Source organism: Rhinopithecus roxellana, chromosome 17 (assembly GCF_007565055.1).
Source record: "Rhinopithecus roxellana isolate Shanxi Qingling chromosome 17, ASM756505v1, whole genome shotgun sequence".
Taxonomy (NCBI): domain Eukaryota; kingdom Metazoa; phylum Chordata; class Mammalia; order Primates; family Cercopithecidae; genus Rhinopithecus; species Rhinopithecus roxellana.
The window spans coordinates 43321709-43342409 of record NC_044565.1 but is presented as its reverse complement, the minus strand read 5'-3'; the positions used below and the strand labels follow the sequence as shown (position 1 = coordinate 43342409).

At 35.0% G+C, this 20701-nt stretch overlaps 1 protein-coding gene across 8 annotated transcripts in view; it reads right to left on the bottom strand.

The window, feature by feature from the left end:
- The window catches only part of FANCL (FA complementation group L), a 78490-nt gene extending 58230 nt beyond the window's left edge, over positions 1–20260 (bottom strand). For 5 of the 8 annotated variants that reach the window (XM_030920943.1, XM_010377669.2, XM_030920944.1 and 2 more), the window contains exons 1-5: positions 20104–20260; positions 10944–11002; positions 8657–8717; positions 5245–5301; positions 112–212 (exon numbers count right to left, since the gene is read on the bottom strand). In XM_030920943.1, coding sequence (XP_030776803.1) covers positions 112–212; positions 5245–5301; positions 8657–8717; positions 10944–11002; positions 20104–20199 — 374 coding nt within the window. In that variant the 5' untranslated portion in view covers positions 20200–20260. Of the gene's footprint in view, positions 1–111; positions 213–5244; positions 5302–7389; positions 7406–8656; positions 8718–10943; positions 11003–20103 lie in introns of those variants that run through there. The other 3 variants (XM_030920948.1, XM_030920949.1, XM_030920947.1) reach the window with 3 other exon arrangements.
- Between the last annotated feature and the right edge of the window lie 441 nt (positions 20261–20701).

Below are 20701 nucleotides of genomic sequence, written 5' to 3'. Positions count from 1 at the left end.
TACAATGAAACACTTTGACTAAAATCAGGTATAAATTGCTAAAACTAGAAATATATTCAGTTAAAATGTATAAAACAAAGGCATTTAAAATATATTTTAAAACAGACATACTTATCCCAACCAAGAGTTCCTATCTCTTCAATAAGGCTTGAGTAGAACTGGGGAGGAGGAGGTGGCGCATATAGCTCTTGTCTATTCTTTAAGGCAACTTCCTGTTTAAAAGAAGAAAACCTGAATTGGCTGTGGAATGCAAGACAATGAACTGTTAATACCTGATTGCAAAACATAATTTCATTATCTTCTTAGTGCCTAACAAAAGTATCCATTGTTTTATAGAAAATCTGGCTGACTCATTCCCCTGCTCATGAAAAAGAAACAAGAAAAAGTTAAAGGACTGCACTGAAGGTCATGCAAAATGTCAATTTTTATGCCATGAAAAGAACTTATGATTTTAATATTTTCCTAGACTATTATGCCTACTGGAGATTAAAAAAAAAAAAAAAAACTTTTTATTACATTGATCCTCAAGGCTTCACTATCTCTCTACTCCCATGAATATGATGTTTGATATATACGTTTTTAAAAAAGTACCTCTAAAGAAAGGCCTGAACTCTAAGTACATTACCTAAACTGACATATTTGTACACCATTATGAACCACATCTTAACAAACAAAAACCCCTCATTATCAGAACAAATATCTACATGCTAATTTCTTTCACTGACTTACACTCTGTACTATTCTTCAACCAGGTAAGTTGGAGTACTATGCCACCCATCTGGCTAGATTACAGTCCCGTTCCTTGCTAGGCCTATCTATGATGGCTTTACAATGCTTATGTTCTCCCAACCAAAACTAAATTCTTTTACAAGATATATAAAAACATTACTAGAATTGCTGAAGCTAAAATTACCAATTATTTTGAAGTTACTAACCTAGACAAACAGCTTATTTGGAAAGTAAAAATAAATGTATCTACAAATTACTTAGATGTTCATATGGTCTGAACTATCAAACAGTATTACAAAAAGTAAGTAAATAAATAATTAAATAAATAAATAAGCCATAATAAATAACGGAAGTAGATAGGGACAAGTTGAAAATTATAAACACTTCTGACAAATACAATCCTAAAAAAAGTTGCAATTTTTATTCTTTTAAGTATATGTTTAATCTTATTTTTTAAGTATATATTAATTTTTTTAACAAGGATAGGATACTATTAAATTGAGATCATATTAAAAAGAATAGATACTACAAAACAGCACTTCAAAATCAAAACTATTAACTGGAACTACTTCAATTTAGTTCTGAATCTGCTTTATGATGAAAAAAAAACTGTGAAAGCAGATCCGTATAGCTGAGAATATCAATACGGATTTAATTAGAGGGTAAGCTCCTAGAAGACAAGGTATATGCTGCCTTTTTTATAATATAAATGCTTAATGTTGCCTAAAAATAGACTGATGGGCCACCAAAATAAATTCGTATTTAGGTTGTACACCAACCTAACACTATGAAGACTGTGCTCTACTAGTTATTAAATAAAATGCGTTAATATAGTATAGCACTTCTTTCAAAATTCGTTTTTATTCTGAAATATTAATTATTGCTATCCACAAAAATTGAAGGTAAAAATAAACCTGGATAATAGTAAAAACATTTTTCAATCCCAGGTTTATGACATTTATACACTCTACCTTCTGAGTCAGACAGGTTACTCCTACTCTAGAACCATAACAGGTAAAAAGGCAAAAGCAGAGAAGTAACACACTCTTCACAGAAAAGAGGGAAAGGTACATAGCAGAAAGGCTTCACAAACAGAAGTTTTAAATCCTGACTTTAACAATTCCTATTTTGAGGCCTTAGGGTTCAGTGGCTCAGCTCCAATATAGAAATAAAATAACCTACCACATAGGATTTTTTTAAAATATAGGTAATTGTTCACTTATTAAATATATACTGAACTCCCACTATATGCAGTTATTACTAGGCAACTCCATGGAAGATTTACAACATTTCCTGAAAAAGTTCAATAACTACTGACTTCATGTGAGCATCACTCTCAACATATTTATTGGTGATTATAGTATAGGAGCCCTATTACTAACAATACAGCCTAACAGTACACTAATAATTCTTATATTTTTAGGTATACTATCTTAAATGAGCAATAAGATCACCAACTTTGTCCGTAATTTCTGAAGAAAGCTAAAACATAGGATTTCATTTTTATTCAGAAATGGAATAAATGTACTAAATAGATATTGTAAATCAGAGATCTCAAAATTTTATTTTAGTTTTAAACTAGTAAATGTTTGTTCAAAATTAAATGGCCAAGAGAGCTGTGACTTACAATGTATAAAGTTATTTTTGGTAAGAAGAGTTTAATGGGACATGATACCTATACTTTTACTCTGGTTCCCCTAGTCTCTCCTTGTATTTGTATTGTTTATTAAAATTATAATAAAAAGATAAATGTTTCAAACTTTTCTCCAATGTCAAGGAGATGTAAACCAAACATGCTTCACTTGTTCACTTTACGTTTTTAGGGTTATTACATTAAGCCCTTTGATGTAATTTGTAATCAATTTTTGATAACCCTTATTAATTAGGATTTATAAACTCATAAATCAAAATTCAAACTTTAGAAATTAATTTTAAACTATTATTCTAATCTCACACATTTAATCAAAGTCCTACCTTAAAAGGTTCTTACTAGCATTGAAAAAGGACTCAAGAAAAAAATCTAGCAACTAAGTTATCAATATGCAGTAGTTGCTGCTGAGAACAAAATAGTCTCAACAAGAATTACAAAGAAATATCAAAACTTTCCATTGTTAGCAATATTAGTATTGAAATTTTTATATAAACTAACATAAACATGTAGACAGGAAAAGCATAAGTGAAATATAACAAGTAGAACATAACCAAAAACCATACTACAATGATGTTAACATTAGAAAACAGCATTTTCAGAGCAAAAGTGATATAAGCAAAGAAGTAAAAACCCTATAATGCCCATTTGAATTGTAAATATCAATACAAACTCATAATTACATTCTTTCCAAAAAGCATTTTTTCCTAGCTTTGTCCACTGAAAAAAACCTAGAAGTAACAGCAATGAACACTCAAGTTTCCAGATTGAGGCATTCAAATACTATTTCCTATAAAGAAATCATGATTCTTTGGAGAAATGGCTGATTACAGTTATGGGATAAAATGAGTACATGAGCCTGGGGCAACTGGTATCAGAAGGCAAAGAAGCTTGGGTTATATTAAAAGAACTCAGGAGCCAACATGAAGGGGCTTGTACTGACCAAAAAATGGGACAATTTAAGCATCAAAAAGAAAATGACTATGATAAATAAAAATTAACTAAATATATAAAAATCTATGAGTTCATAAAGATACTTAAAAAAAAATCACTTTAGATCTCTGTGACAGTTGCTAAGCACCAACTCATTATTCTAAAAATTGGTTTCTGTTTTAAAAGGAAAAGAAAACAAGCAGTTATCCAGTCTCTCCGTTATGAGCTGTACCTCAAATTAACCAAACAACTGATGAGAAGTTCTCTACAGAAGATTTTCAACTAAGAAATGCAGATGATGGAATTTTTTAAATTACCATTTATAAATCCTAATGAAACATTAGATATAGGCAATGATTATTATTAGAGGCTAAAATCATCAGGTGATAGGCTGATGGGGAACTTTATATTGAATGGATCTAAACATATCGATCAATCTTAAACTTATTAAAAGAGGAACCAAGGAATCATCAGACATCACGTGCATCCTCATGTAATATAATAAATACAGAGCACCAAGTAATCTCGTAAGAACAAATGAATCCAAATCTGCTGAAGCCTCTAGATCTAAATGCCAGATTACAAAGAAAATAGAGTATGTCAAAAGATAAACCAGGAATATCTTACAAGCCAAATCCAGAATGTAGAAGATTTTACAGGACACCTAATTTGTTTTATTCAACAAATACATGGCATGAATAAAAAGGGTGAGGTAAAGAGGAGATGCTGTTATACATAAGTACCTTGTAAGTTTTACATAAGGCTTAAGAGACATATTAACTAAATATAATGTGTGGACCTTGTTTGCATACTAATACAAACAAAGCAGCTGTAAGAAATTATTAAGTTTGTTGGCCGGGCGCGGTGGCTCAAGCCTGTCATCCCAGCACTTTGGGAGGCCGAGGCGGGCGGATCACGAGGTCAGGAGATCGAGACCATCCTGGCTAACACGGTGAAACCCCATCTCTACTAAAAAAATACAAAAAAAAAAAAAAACTAGCCGGGCGAGGTGGCGGGCGCCTGTAGTCCCAGCTACTCGGGAGGCTGAGGCAGGAGAATGGCGTAAACCCGGGAGGCGGAGTTTGCAGTGAGCTGAGATCTGGCCACTGCACTCCAGCCTGGGTGACAGAGCGAGACTCCTTCTCAAAAAAAAAAAAAAAAAAAAAAAAGAAATTATTAACTTTGTTGAGGTTATAACAGTATATTTAAAAACAGATAAAAAGCACTTAGCTGTTAAAGAGATACACACTGACGTATTTAAGGAGGGATACATACAATGTCCAGAATTTCCTTTAAAATACTACAGTGTCTTTCTTCTAAAAAAGTAGAAGAGGAACTAAGACTGGCAAAATGTTAAAATTTGGTCAGGCCCAGCAGTATTTATTATAATCTTCCCTCTTCTTTTGTTTATGTTGAAAATTTGGGTAATAAAATGAACTTGGGTTTTAAGAAAAATGTTTAGTTTATCTACAGATAAACTAAACAATCAAGTATTTTATGCAACTCTGATTAAACAGTATATATGTAACAGTACACATAAAGTGAAGCCTAATACATTTTTTCAGATATCTGTAGCTATAGACAAAATTATTTATACATCGTATTATATCTTTAAGTAGGACTACCTAATCTCTTCTTAGATGTTAAACTCCCTGCTGACAGGCCAGGAGTGCATTTTATGTCTTCACCACCTGCCCAACACTAGTGTCAAGAATACCTAGTTTATGATACAATCAAAGTGGTTCCTTCACAAAGTTACATCCCTCATTCAGTTCAAGAAATTCATCACCTATATTTATGTACACAGTAAAAGAAAACATTAAATGACTGGGAGTTAAGAAGACAAATTCTAATAATGTCAGTTTTTAAAGGAGTTACAGAAAAGAAATAAAGACTTCCAGTATGGTAACAGCATCAGAAAAAAAAATTCTTACCAAAAGCATCTTCAACTCCATCATAAAGCTCATTAGATCAGGAGAGTGCTGCATCCTCTAGATCAAAACATTTCCAATTAATTTCATTTGCACAATAAATATTCCATCCACTAAAACTGTAATAAAATGTAGGCCCAAGTGAAGTGAAAAAAAGATTAGCTATATCTACATCTGAAAAGTATAAGAAGTATTGGTCATCAACCTTACTACTCCTACCAATTTCATTTTGAAAGAGTAATTAATGTCCTCAAATCTACTTTGTTGAGATATATTAAACTGTGTTAGAATGTCACTTAAAACCTCACACTACTCTGTTTCTTGAGCACTGTATACTACTGAATCCCTCGTCCCCCTTGCAGGGCATGTGATGGGAGTGTGGCTTGCTTCTTCAGTGCCCTGTTGCTCAAACCTCTAGGGGAACATACAGACAGGCAGGCTGTGGGGCTCCAACCCCACAGCAGTGTCTAGGCGTGAATGTTTACAGCTACTTAAACCCCAGTGGGTGTGTGTTACAGGTGCTCTTTTAGTTTAGCCATCCATCGGCAGCTTGTGTTAGCCAGATCAATTAGACCCCTGCCTTATTGCAAGGACAGAGAACTTTCTGTATCCCAGGGTTCCTGCCTTGATGTACTGGAAGAATTGGATCACATGTGGGCTTGGAGAATGACTGCAAGATTTCATTGAGTGGAAGTAGCTCTCAGCAGATGTGGGAGTCAGAAGGGAAATGGTTTTCCCCTGGAGTCGGGCTGCTCAGTGGCCCAGGCTCTCCTACAACCACCCTGGCCAAACTCCACATCATTCTGCGGGTGAATGGCCTGCCAGCCTGCTGGAGCCTGTCGGTGTGCTCTTGACATGCTCTCGATGTCCTCTCAATGTCCGGACACTTGTGTGTTCCTCCTCTGATATATTTCTCTCGACGTCCAGCTGCTTGTGTGTGTGTGCCTGCTAGGGTCTCGGGTTTTTATAGGCACAAGATGGGGGTATGGCAGGCCATGGTGGTCTTGGGAAATGCAACATTTGAGTGTGAAGGCAGGGGTGCCTGTCCTCACCTAGGTCCATGGGCACAGGCCCGAGGGTGGAGCCCTCACCAGGGACCCATCCTTCTCTACCCAGCACTTCTCTGCCGCCCTTCTGTATCACCACCATGTCTATAAATCTAGCAACCTAATCATAACTTTTTTTAAAGAAGAAGAGAAAGAGGAGGAGGAGGAGGAGGAAGAGAAAAAAAAAGAGAAAGAAGAGGTATAGAAGTGATGTGAGTGGGAAGAGTATAAAATATAAAAATCAGGCAACTCTATATAATTTTTAAAATCTAGTTAGAGCAATAAATTAACAATTATTAATTAACAATACGGTCTTTTTTTATTTTTCCCTTGACCTTAAAGACTACCTACAATTGTGATTTTTGTCCTCTCACAACTAATCCGTATTAGTCAAAACAGAGACAGTCATTCATTAAAGTAAAACCTGTTATATAATAAAATGGCAAAAAGGAAATAATCTCTAAAGTAGAATAAATATTTAAGAGTTATGATTCCATTTCCTAGAAATCCTTCATTCTTAAAATAACTACAGAAAAAAATATTCTCAAGTTTTACACTGTTTTCAACAATGCATGAACACATTATGATTCACATCTTAACTCAGGTTTGAGTGTGTCTATGTAGAGCAAATTCTTGACTATCCCTTCTTCTACATTGTATTTCCACCCTCAGTTTATTACAGATGATCAATAAATGACAGGGTCTGGAAAGGTCTGGAAACTAAAGCCCAGAGGCCAAATCCAGCTCAATACCGTTTTTGTAAACAAAGTTTTATTGGCATGTAGCCATACCCATTCACTTACCTCTTTTTTTTTTTTTTTTTTTTTTTTTTGAGGCGGAGTCTCGCTCTGTCGCCCAGACTGGAGTGCAGTGGCCGGATCTCAGCTCACTGCAAGCTCCGCCTCCCGGGTTTACGCCATTCTCCTGCCTCATCAGCCTCCCGAGTAGCTGGGACTACAGGCGCCCGCCACCTCGCCCGGCTAGTTTTTGTATTTTTTTTTTCGTAGAGACGGGGTTTCACCGTGTTAGCCAGGATGGTCTCGATCTCCTGACCTCGTGATCCGCCCGTCTCGGCCTCCCAAAGTGCTGGGATTTCACTTACCTCTTATCGATGGTTGCTATAAGGGCAGAGTTGAGTAGTTACAACAGAGATCTTACGGCCTACTAAGTCGGAAAAATTTATTATCTGGTTCTTTACAGAAAAAGTCTGTTGACTCCCTGGCCCATATTTACTAAAATTAAACATGATACAAGAAAAGAATAGTAATATTCACTGGGACTATAAAATAAAAAGAAGACTTAAACTAACACTGGGTTCTACCTAACCAATCAGAGGGCAAGGAAGAATAAATAATTGGGATTTTTTTCTAGGAATCCTCTTGATAACTTGCTGGCGAAAAACAGAGTAATAGATCTTAATATTAGACTACATAAACCATTTTTTCCCATGCTATCTCAATATGTCAGTAGATGCATTTCTTAAAGTTTAGTGTACAATATAAAAAGTAAAGGGGATGGAGACAGGGATAGAAAGAAAACAGACAAATAATTTGAACATATCCTTAAAAAACTTCTGTAATTATATTGCCAGGATGACAACCTTCATTCTATAAATCAAATAGTTTATTTCCTATACTTCTTTGCAGCTTTAATGCTTTACGGGAAAGTGACTGTGACTGTCAGTTATCATAGATAATAACCTGCCTTTAAGACACAGAAATACAGAAAATCAGGAAAAAAAAAACACATAAACGCATAAAGCATCAAAAGAAATGCAATTCTAAAAACTATTTTCCTAAAAGAAGAATTGTAGTATTATGTCATTATTTTGCTTCAGTAACTGACTTTTTTTCTACTCTTTAAAGGAATTTTCAGGTAGAGGAACCTAAACATTAAGAATAAAGAAATTAATCCTGCCTATTAACACACTAAGCAACCTTTATCTCCCCTCATTATGCAAGTACACATGATCCTAAATTATTTCTACTACATCTTTTCCGTTGCTAATCTAGGACTAACATCCCATTTTTGCCACAGATATCCCACAGCTCTAAATGGGTGTGATGTTTTTTTTCCCTATCACCACCATTCAGTCTCAGAAGAAAAATCACTCAAGTAGTGATGGATATGGATAAGGGTGAATTCATTTGAAGAACCTAAAGTCTCAAGGATGGAAATTGGTTTCAACACAAAGGCTACCTGGAGATCTCCTGAGGACACTGAGATTTAAAAATACACAGAGATGAAACCTACAAAACTCAACAACTATTAAACCAGTTTGTTACAACATTCTACAAAGTAGATATTTGAAGAACAATAAATTTAGTAATATCTTCACTTAAAACATAAACCTTCTAAAAACGACTTACCTGTTGTACTATTTGATGGTATCCATTAAGTATTGTTCTCAGCTGCCAACTACATAATAATCTAAAATTTTAATGAGACAAAATGGTTTGTTCATTGTTCAGAATTAAAAGGAAAAACGTATTTGTATGCTAATACAAATATGCATGTACATACAAAAGAAGGACAAATATAATTTTGACAAGTTAATAAAATTTTTACCATTGATACTGTTCAAAGTCTTGTCTTCAAACTGTCGGTACTAATTTTATTCCAAAATATAAATAACTGTAATCAGTAAATGACAGGCAAACAGTACATCCTGTTTTTTAACTTTAACACATCCCAAGCGAAGTTTTCCACCAAAGTAGATTCTTTTCCAAGATAGGTTAAATAAAACCAACAGTTTTGATAACAATGTATCACCCAATATAATGTATCAAACATGTATTTGAAAAAGCATGTGTAGCAATATTACCTTCAAATTCCTGATTAATATAACTAAAAGGATATATTTTATTTTTATTTTTTATTTTTTAGAGACAGGGTCTCGCTCTGTCAGTCAGGCTGGCTGAAGTGCAGTAGAAGAACAGCTCACTGCAACCTCAACTCCTGGGTTCAAGAAACCCTCCCGCCTCAGCCTCTCAAGTAGCTGGGACTACAGACACCCACCACCAAGCCCGGATACAAAGATACATACTTTTAAGTAATCGTATAAGAAGTGACAAGTTAATGTTCACCCACTTACTGGCTAACCTCTGCTGTGCTCCTGATACTATTAAGTAACTCTTCTAAGGAATTACTTTTACTTACCTGTAAGTAGGAAGCCTCTCTGAGTTTTCCCCAACATGGCCTTTTCAAACCAGCACAACTCTCTCCATTCTTGAGTCTTCAAACCCCCATACCCATCCCTATCTCCTCTCTTAGTGGCAGAGTAGTTCATTCAAATGTCCATTGGTAACCCCTGCAGGAGATGTGCTTTCTCTCCCTTGCTATCAACTTGGTGACTTCAATTAATTATCCCTTTATTGTGGTATCCTTAATTTATGTTCTGCTAGTTTTTTCTACTTAATGAACTAACTTGTTCAAATACAGGTATCTTCAAAGAACACTGTAACTCTTCCTTGAATGCACACCATTCTCTAACACCTCTTTTTCTTCAAAATACTTTACACTTTCCTCCCACTCATCCAGTCCAAAATCCAACACAAATGGCTTCTGCCACCACACAAAACTTACTTGCATCTAACCTATCTCTCTGTAGTCTTCAGCAATGCTAACCATACCTTGCTTAAGCCTTCTTTATTTGGCTTGAAAGACTCTGCTGTCCAAATTTTCCTCTTTTCTGGTCAATCCTTAGTCTCCTTCTAAGTTCCTCTTTAGTGACCAGTCCTTTAAATGTTGGTATGCCCCAAGGTCTTGTCACGTCACTGGCTTTCTCTTCTACGCCCCCCACCAAAACTCCCCGCCAGACACAGCACCAAAAAGCCTATTCACAATCAAGGTCCCAAATCCTTCATCTGTTGTAACTTCCACATACATCTGCACTCCAGGTCTCACACTCTAGTTCCACACCACCATATTACTACCTACTAAATAGCTCCTCTTGACATTTCATACCCAGTATGACTTAAAACAGTCTCTCTTCTACTTTTCCATCTGTGACTTCTTCTCTAGCTTAGTGATCTGAGCCAGGAATTTGAAAAGCATCCTCTATTCCTTTTTCCCTCTTACCTACACTTCTAGTGGTCACAAAATCCTCTCAGTTTTACTCACAAATATCTCTGGATTCCTTTTCCTCCATTCTTCTTCAGAAATATTTAGAGGAAGAATTGAGATTTGGGGTGGTACCTAAATTTTCAGTCTCATATCCTGACTAGTTGTATCTACCAACACCCAATGTTGGTGCCTAATTTATTCCAGGACTGAACTGATGTGAGTCTTCCCATATAATGAATATACATATTAATAATATCAGTCAAAAGTTGGAAAAAATGTTGTCTAATCCTTTTGTACTCTCCCTTTATATACTTGTTCAGTATTTGTTTGTGAAGTATACACAGTTGCTGTTTACTGCCTTAAATTAAAAAAAAAAAAAATGAGAGAACTAATGTTTAAAAGCACTTTAGTAACAGGTAAATATTTACAAATGCCACATTGGTTTGGAAAAATCAGAGATGTTTCTTTTGGAGCAAATGACTAATAAGCATTTTAGGCAAAACTCTAGTCACTAGAATCAATTTACACGAAATGTACTGCCTGTCCCACCAAAATGCAAAAATGCACGTTTATAACTAAACACCGTATCACCTTGCATTCTTCAGTTGTAAATCTTCAGGCAACACTACTCTAAGGTGGAAGTCTCTTCCCTGTGGAAAACATTGAAAAGGATCACTCAAATTTTTATCTTTCACTTAATGCTAAGAGAAGTTAAACAGAATCATATAGAAAAGACAATGCTTTCCTTTATTTTCTAAAAGGTATCAACTTTATCCACATCTTTATACTTGTTAAAATATATGCAACAGAATATTGCATTTGAGGGAAAATAACTCAAAACTGTCTTACGGAAGCTTTGTAGTTACTGGGAAATCAAAACACTCAGATAAGACTTTCTTTTTAAAGAGAAAGTCACTCATAAATACAAGAAATAATACAAAATTATTAATACAGGCCCATAGAAGATATTTCAGTGTTATTTCTTAGGAAATAAATTTATGAAAAAAAAAAGAAATTCCTTCAAACTGCTTTAAAATGGAAGAAAAACATTACAATATAAAATAAGGATATATAACATAATATAGTCTTCATGTTTACACCTTAGTTTCTAAATTTTAATAAAATGAAAATATATTTAGTTACACTATATAGACATAAGTGAAATACTTTCATAAATCAGAGTATATTTAATTCTCCCATTAGTGGGCCTCTAATTTTTCTGAAATCCTTAACATACTAACTATGTATCTGAACAAACTGAATTTTACTCAAGAGTCTAAGAAAGACCTCTGAGACACTTATTCCATTTTACTTTCTTGAAAAAGTGAACGGGTAAGTAGTTTAAACTTTGTAACTTAAATAGGACAATACACATGAAATTTGAGCAAAAATAGCAGAAAAAGACAAACAGAAATGTAATCTTTTACTCCAACAGAATAAAATGAAAAAGAGTAATAAAATTCTCAAAAAACAATTACCATGAAGAATTTTAGCACAGTCTCCCTCAAAGCAGTTTCAAAAACAGAGGAACACAATTAAATGTACCCCATAACCTTTACTTTCATGGTAATATTACAGTTCTGACTTTCATTACATTTAAATGTCCTTTAAAAAAAATGAAACAAAATGTACTACTGACCTTTTCAAAAGGTCAAGTAACAATAATTCACTATTTCATTAAAGCACTAAAAGTTATTATGTAGTAACTTTAACCTAACGTTATAGATATCCCACACATAGGTGTAAGAACAATTTGGAATTTACAATTTACATGAAAAATAGAAGAACTATTCTACCACAGAAATCCGTGCTGTTATCTGAAAGAATAAAATTCCGAAGTCCCTTACTTGCAAAGCCCAGTCATTTTAAAAGGTCAAATAACATGTCACATGCCACAATACTTTCCTGATTCAAGAGAATGTCCAAAATTAGCCTTTTAGTTAAAGCATCTAGAAATATTAATTGTTCTCAAAAGACAGATTTTCCAGGCTTTCAGGGAACAGAAATACTAACAGTTGCCTAAACCTCCATCTCCCCCCACATCATCCAGAAAAGCTACATTAATTAACATATTAAGAATAAATAAAACCACAAATATCCCATGTTTTCAGCCAAAAGACAGGGTACACTATAAACCTCAAATTAGCTATAGGAAGAAAAATATAAAGCACTTTCCAACAGAACCTACTCTAGGACTCCCACAGCAACTCTTTTTAGACCGCTAGGAAGGTCAGGAAAAAAAAAAAAAATGCATGGGAGAGAGACTATGAGGAACGAACAAGTATAAAAAATAATAATAATAATAACAAGTTCTGGCAAATCAGAACACTGACCTACAAAGAGAAGACTTAATGTGAACACAAAAGTCAAGGAGCCAGTCCTGGGAAAGAATGCTTTAACGGTAGAAGATAGGAGGAAAGATGAGACACCTTTTGGAAACTGCGTATTAGGAGGTAAAAGAACAGTAGGAAACTTAGGCTCTTAATATGAGTAAATAAAAAAACAACTCCTTCCCACCCAGCACTCGCCAACATTTCATCCATTAAATAAATTACACTTTGCTTCCCCAACAGAAGAGGGTATTCTTAAACTAGGAATTTTATAAACTATTGCAAACAGCCAGAATGTCCATGAATACAAAGATACTGTCTTCATCAATGCAAAGCTACTATGAGACAAAGAAAGAAAAAGAGATTCACAACATTTCAGGTGATAACAGATCCCATGCAAACAAAACCCAGAAACCATAAACAAATTATAATAATAAATGAAATAAATGAGCATTTGTATCAGACATTTTAAAACGAAAATGATAAATTATATTTAAAAAAATGAAAAGGAAGAAATGAATGAGCTGAATAAACACAGGGTGGGATGAAAATAAAGAAAAAGACAAAATTATGTGAAAGTGAAGGAATAAATTTTTTAAAAGTCCAAGGAAGAACAAAATTAAATACAAATGTCATAAAGGGCAAACAAAAAGCAAGAAAATTACCAAATGGGAAAATGAGAAAAAAACTAAAGACCATCAGAGAAAAGGAGTTGAAGTTGAAAACAGACCCAAAAAAGTCCAGACTACATATAATTGGATATCTTGTAAAGAAAAATAAAATAGTAGAAAAAAATATTTAAAAATATAATCCAAGTACACTTCCTGGAGATCCACATACCAAAAGGGTAAGTGGCCACATGATAAAAGTGACTCACAATGATCAATTCTAAGATATATCTTAATTAACAGACTTTCAAAATAAGAAAAAAGTCCAAAGTCTCTAGGTAAAAGATCGAATATATAGGAAACAGAATATAATTGGAAACAGACTTCTTAAAGCAAATTAAAAAATGAAGCAAGAATGAAATAGAAAATGTTAAGAAACTGAAGAGAACTGCTTCTAGCCATTATGGAGTAAAGGGAGCAGGATTTATCTTCCCTCCTTATTTAAAAATGGGACAAAACATATGAAACAATGATTTTCAGATATTAAATAGACAGTGATCCTTGAAAGAAGGGAAACAAATGTAAAAATGCCTAAAATTATCTGTCTATGATGGGAGTATTTTCAGGCTGCAAGATAGGGATGGACAAACAAATAAGAGCATAATATTCTCCCTGATTTGAGAAGAAACAGGTGATCAAGGGGATGCCAACAATTGTACAATTCACAAGGTATAGTACCAAGCAGGAGGGAAATGCATGGAGAGTAGAGAAAAACACAGAGAAACTCCAGCGAATTTCAGAGGATTCCTTACAAGGAGTCTTCATCAAGGAGTCTTCAGCTGAGGACTGCTTGCTCCATGGATATGAGGAAAACACCCAAAGGTGGGAACGTACAGGAACAGATTCTGCAAAATAATCTCTAAGCTCATACAAGGCTGGGTATAGCCATGTTCCAACCAGCCAGAGTGGAAACTTTGTAATATAAGAGCCATTAAATAGAGTGCTCAGAAGGTGTTGCTTCACTTGTAGAGCTTAATTACCTTAGAACAAAGTCTGCTCTGGGTCTACCTAGCAATGCTTAAAACCTTAAAGCTTAAAATTACTTGGAAAGATCAAACTGTTTCCAAGTAATTTAACTGTAGCTCAAAACAAATCTCAAGAATACTTACAGAATAAAAATATCTAGCATGCAACAGGTAGAATTCATTATGTCTAGCATCCAATCAAGATATACCAAGCACATACATTTCCTGCAAAGAAGCAAGGCAATATCCACAATGAAGAGAAAAATCAAGAGAAACAGACCTAAAAATGGCAGAGATAATAAACCTGATCTTAAAAATTAAAACAATTGTATTTCATACGTTCAAGAAGGTAAAGGAAAACAAGCGTACTAAATAGAGACAGGAAAAATTTAAAGAAAGACTCCCTCAAAAAACACAATGTTTGAGATTTTTTTTATATATAGTATCAACAGCAGATTCCACCTTACAAAAGAAGGTATCAGTATACCTGAAGATATATCCCAAATAAAGAGAAAGACACTAAGGGGAAAAAAAGTGAACAGACCATGAGTGAGTTGTGAAAACTCAAAGTGACCTAAATGCACATATTTGGAGTCCCCAACACAGAGGACAGAAAAGGAGGAACAAAAAAAAAAAAAAAAAAAAAAAAAAAGACTAGAAAAGAAAGAAAAAATAACGGCAGATGTTTTTCCAAATTAAATGAAAATATATACTCACAGATCCAAGAAGCTCCATAGACCTTATGGAGGAAAAACATGAAAAAAGCTACACCAAGGTACAACATACATCGAAGTGACTGAAACCAATGACAAAAAGAAAAATCTTAAAAGCAGTCAGAGGAAAAAAATATTCTATTTACATAGGAACAAAGAAAAGAGCAGAGATTTCTCATAGAAAACAGTGCAAGACAGTAAAGTAACATCTTTACAGTATCAAAAGAGACAAAATTGTATAGCTGATAAACCAATAGTGCATAAAAAATGGAATCCTAATACTATTTTAAGGCAGATCATGATAGATTTAATATGTGTATTATAAACCCTTTAAGAGACTAGTTAAAAAACAAAAAACAAACATACAGCCAATAAACTGGCAAAGGAGATAAAACAGAATTATAAAAAAGAATTCCAATAACACAAAATACAGAAAAATAGGAAAAAAATTAAAAATATGTAAGACAAACAGAAAACACACAGCAAGAGTAGATTTAAATCCAACCATATGAATAACCACGTTAAATGTAAATAGTCTAAATACCCCCAAGTAAAAGGCAGTGACTATCATATTGCATAACAAAGCAAAGCACAGAAGAAACACACTTCAAATATTAAAACACAAATAAGTTTAAAACAAAGAAGTAAAGATAAACTATGGTAACATCAATCAAAAGAAAGATGGAATCTGTATGTTAATATTGGAAAATACAGATTTCAGAGAAAACATTATTACTAAAGATAAGAAAGGTCATTTCATAATCCTAAAGGAGTCAATTCATCAAGAGTGCTTAACGGTTCTAAAAGTTTATGCACCTAATAACAGAACTTCAAAATATATGAAGCAAAACTGATAGAAATTAAATAGAAATTGAAAAATCTACAACGATTGTTGGAGATTTCAACATCCCCTCTCACTAACTGATAGAAAAAGCAGACAAAAAAGTCAGTGAGCATAGTGCTACCCAGTGAGGGCCTGGGTAGCACTCTGAAACAATTTGACCTAACTGGCATTTATATAATTCTCTACCCAATAGCAACAGAATATTCATTCTTTAGAGTACACACAGTATATTCACCAAGATAGACTATATTTTGGTCATAAAATTAAGGCTCAATAAGTATTTTAAAAATTCAAATCATACAAGTTATATTCTGTGACCAAAATGAAATTATAAATCAGTAACAAAAAGATATCTAGAAAATCCTCAATATTGAGAAAGACAATCATATTTCTCAGTGAGCCACAGATCAAAGAAGAAATTAAAAGGCATTTGGAACTGAATAAAAACAAAACTATAGCACACCAAAATTTGTGTGACATAGCTAAACCAGTATTCAAAGGAAAATTTAAAGCACTGAATAGCTGTACTAGAACAGAAGAAAGATCAATTAACTTCCATCTGAAGAAATTAGGAAACTTAAGATCAAAAAACTATCCAGATAGAAACATAAAAATAATTTTTAAAAAAATCAACAAAATTAAAGGCAGGTTCTTTAAAGAAATCAGTAAAATTTTTAAACCTCTATCTAGACGTATCAGGGGGAAAAAAAGGAGACATAAATTACCTATATCAGATGACGATGAAAGGTATTTTTAACTTATATCCCTAAATTATTTGACACTCCTACCTCTAGGAGTTGGTGCCTAATTTCCCTTCTTTTGAACACAGACTAAGAAACTTGCGTCTAAAAGAATAAAGCAGAAGTAAATATGTGTGACTTCAGAGGCTAAGGGATTAAAGACAATGTGTATATTTATCTCTCTGTTGTATCACACACTCAGGGGAAGCTAGCTGCCATGTTGTGATAACAGCCAAGCAACACTATAAAGATCCATGTAGTGAAGAACTAAGGCCTCCCGTTAAGAGCAGTAGCAAACTGAGGCCTCATGGCTAATAGCTACGTGAATGAGCAATCTTGGAAGCAAATCCTTCACCTCTAGCTTGACCAGCTTGCAGCCCAGGACAGCTCTGAATGCAGCCCAACACAAATTCGTGAACTTCTTAAAACATTATGGGAGTTTCTGTGATTTCTTTTAGCTTATCAGCTATCATTAATGTATTTTATGTGTGCCCAAGACAATTCTTCTTCTTCCAATATGACCCAGGGAAGCCAAAAGATTGGACACCCTGTTTTAGATCATCAAAGTCTTGGCAAGTATCTTGATTGCAAAATCATGAGAGATTTTGATCAAGAACTACCATCCAAGTTGTTCTCAAATTTCAAATCCACAGAAATGGTGAGACAATAATTGTTTTTGTTTTAAGCCACTAAGGTTTGAAGTAAATAGCAGCAAAAGACAACCAACATAGAGAGCATCATTACAGACCTTAAAGACATTAAAAGGATAATAAGCAACTATTATAAATAACTTTAAGCCAATAAAATCAGAAACCTAGATGAAACTAACAAATTCATTGAAAGACACAAACTACCAAAGCTCACTCAAAGGAAAGAGAAAATCTAATAATAGAGACAACACCTAAACCTGATTATATATTAGGTCACAGGAAAAAATACCAGTAACTTCCACGGAGACTTTGTTTTTATAAACAATCCTGTCTAATTATAATACAAGAAAAATTAGAAATCAGCAACAAAACTAAAAACCAAAAAGGACCTTCCACGAGAAAATTTTTAAAACCTATTAAGGTGCATAGTAAATTAACATCATATAGCTTCTAAGAAAGGTGGTGACAAGACTACACGTCAGCATCTATAGGATACTTTTGAAACAGTGATGAGAGGAAACGCAAAGCCTTAGAAACTTACATATATAAAACCTGCTCACTGGCCAAATCTGGGACAATTTGAGGATCAAAATAATGATTATAATCAAATAATTTTTTTAAAAATCCATGCATCCATTCTAATATAATTAAATAAATGAGAAAGCAGGCAATGCTAGTCCTTATAATAAATTGCCACTTCATAAATACAGAAATGACAAGAGTTAGAAAATTATCATTTGGCAACCATGACAGTAACAGTCGACTCAAGTAAAAGTCAATGGATGCTAAAACTCGAGAATGTGTGTGAAAGTTTGATGCCTCAGAGTACCTCCCCAAAAATACTTATGAATTACAAAAGGAGACTCTGGCAGATGACACCTTAACCAGGTGATCAAAGTTAACATCATTAATAATGGAACCAACAGGCAACCTCACAAGCCTTAAGAAGGACAGAAACAATCTTTCTGTAGTTTCCCTGCCAAAAATGTATTATGTGATATAGTGAGGAAATATCACCCAAATTGAGATACCATCTACCTAATAGCCAACCTGTACTCTTCAAAAATGTCAAGCTTATAAAAAACACAGACTGAGAACTATTCCAGGTTAGATATGACAACTAAATGTAATGTGGGATCTTAACGACAGATGGTAGGGGATAGGGGATATAAAACATACAACTGTATCATAAACAAAATTTGAAATATGGACTCTTAGATAATAGTATATCATTAAATATCCTGATTTTGATCATTGTACTGTGGTTATGTATGAGTGTGTCCTTGTTCTTATGCAATTTATGCTCAAGTATTTGGGGATAAAAGGGAACTATGCCTGATTTAACCTCAAATGGTTCAGGAAAAAAATGTGTATACACGCCCACCCACATACATATACTTAACAATGATCAATCAAATGGAGAAAATGTAAACTGGTGAATCTAGGTAAAGGGTATACTGGAATTACTTGTGCTGTATATCCTTGCTAGTTTTCTGTAAATTTGAAATATACACAAAATATTTTTAGACACGTAAAATGTTCAGGTTAAGATTTAAATAAACTGCTAAGGCAGGTACAAATTGGAACTGTAGCTACAGCAATGGTCATAAAAAACTTTAATCTCAATTCTAATGGCTGTACTTGCTTTCTAAGAGGCCTTAGCAGACATAGACATACATAATAGTATTTGCCTTAAAGTGCCTAAAATTAGGTATAACATGCTTCCTGTAAAAAAAATATATAACTTAATAATTTTTCCACTTTTCTAAATGTTGTCTAAAAGAGAATCATATTTTCAGCTAGGTAATTCAAGAAGAATACTTCTAATTGGAGAGGCAAAGGTGGATTAACTTTTTTCCATATGGAATAATGAATTTTAACCTCTACTTTCTGTGATGGTCATATGGTAACTCCACATATACTCAAAGACTATGCGTGATGTCGGGAAGCGAGCACAAGTTTGAGTGTAATGGTCAGAAAGGAACGTCTACACTCAAAATGTTAACCTAAGGTACCCTGGTGCAATGTAGAGAGAAAAAAAATCCAGGACTGAAATCACACAGCCTGCGTTTAACGGATTCTGATGTCATCATCAGCAAATAACGTCTCCGGTTTCCCATACCCTGATTTTTTCAATTAGAAAATGGGAATGATGATTCTTCTAAAAATTTCTGCCTCAAAGGGCTGAGGATTAAGTGAGCTATTTACCTGGAAAGCGCTTTGTAAACTTCGAAACCCTACACGTGTTAGTATGTGTAATAAACTCCGTAAGAGAGGCCACTGGAATCAGCAAAGGTAATTAATTCCATTGCTGTCATGCTTCTCCTAAAAAATATTGTAACTGTGGGTGTTCAGGTACATACGACTTGGCAAAGGGCCAAAATAGGGTTTTCTTCCCAAATATTCTTTCTACAGGAAACACGAATATGATTAGCCCAGATTCTCGAGTGAACTCATCAACATCCGTGGAGGTGGAGAGTGTTAAAATCGAGTTAGGGCAAAATTTACCAAAAAAAAGAAAAAAAAATCAAAGAACAGTCAATTACGGGACACTGAACGAAGAAGGAAGCCAAACTCAGGGAAGGGCGAGGGAGAGAGGAGGCGTGGCCCCAGCCCCGCTCCTTGCCGCGCGCCTCCTAGCTCCCCATCCCGCGCGGAGACCACAGGGGTGGCGGCGACAGCGGCGTTTCTCAAACCTTCAGTCTCCCAAGAGCCGTTACGCGCCGCCCTTCTCAATCCCCACAAGTCTGGGCCCCTAACCTCCTAGCCTGTCACAGACTTCTGCGCGCAGCTACGCTGCAAGAGGCTCTCTTAGCTAGAGAGCAACCACTGGGCGGGTACCTGAGCCGAGATGAATCCCTCATACACGGTTTTCGACCGGTTCTGTGGCAGAAGCAGCGGGCACTGGCGCAACAGGCTCGCTTCCGTCACCGCCATGGCTCGAAGTCCGGAGAGACACAGAGAAGCTCTAGACCTGCTGGGTCCTGCACATGCGCAGTCCGCTTGCGCTTGGACGCCGCGGAGCGGAAACCCGAGCCTTGGCGGGAAGATCCTGGAGGATTCCGCGGGCGGAAATGAAGGTAAAGCGCAGCCAGGCCAAGTGGCGCTCTGCCTGAGGCGACATCGGGGCTCCCCAACCGGTAGTGGAAGGGAAGATTGCGCTCAAGTCCGCAGGACTGACTGACCAACCTGGAACAGTTCTCAGTCTGTGTTTTTTATAAGCTTGACATTTTTAAAGAGTACAGGTTGGCTATTAGGTAGATGGTATCTCAATTTGGGTTTGAATGATATTTCCTCACTATATCACATAATACATTTTGGTCATTCTAACCTCGATTGTCCCAGGAGCCCTTTTGATGATTCTGTTTGACTTTGTTAAAGACTTACAACTTTGGTGTTGCATTTCCTCCAGAATAAAATGACTTTTACAGCCTGGACA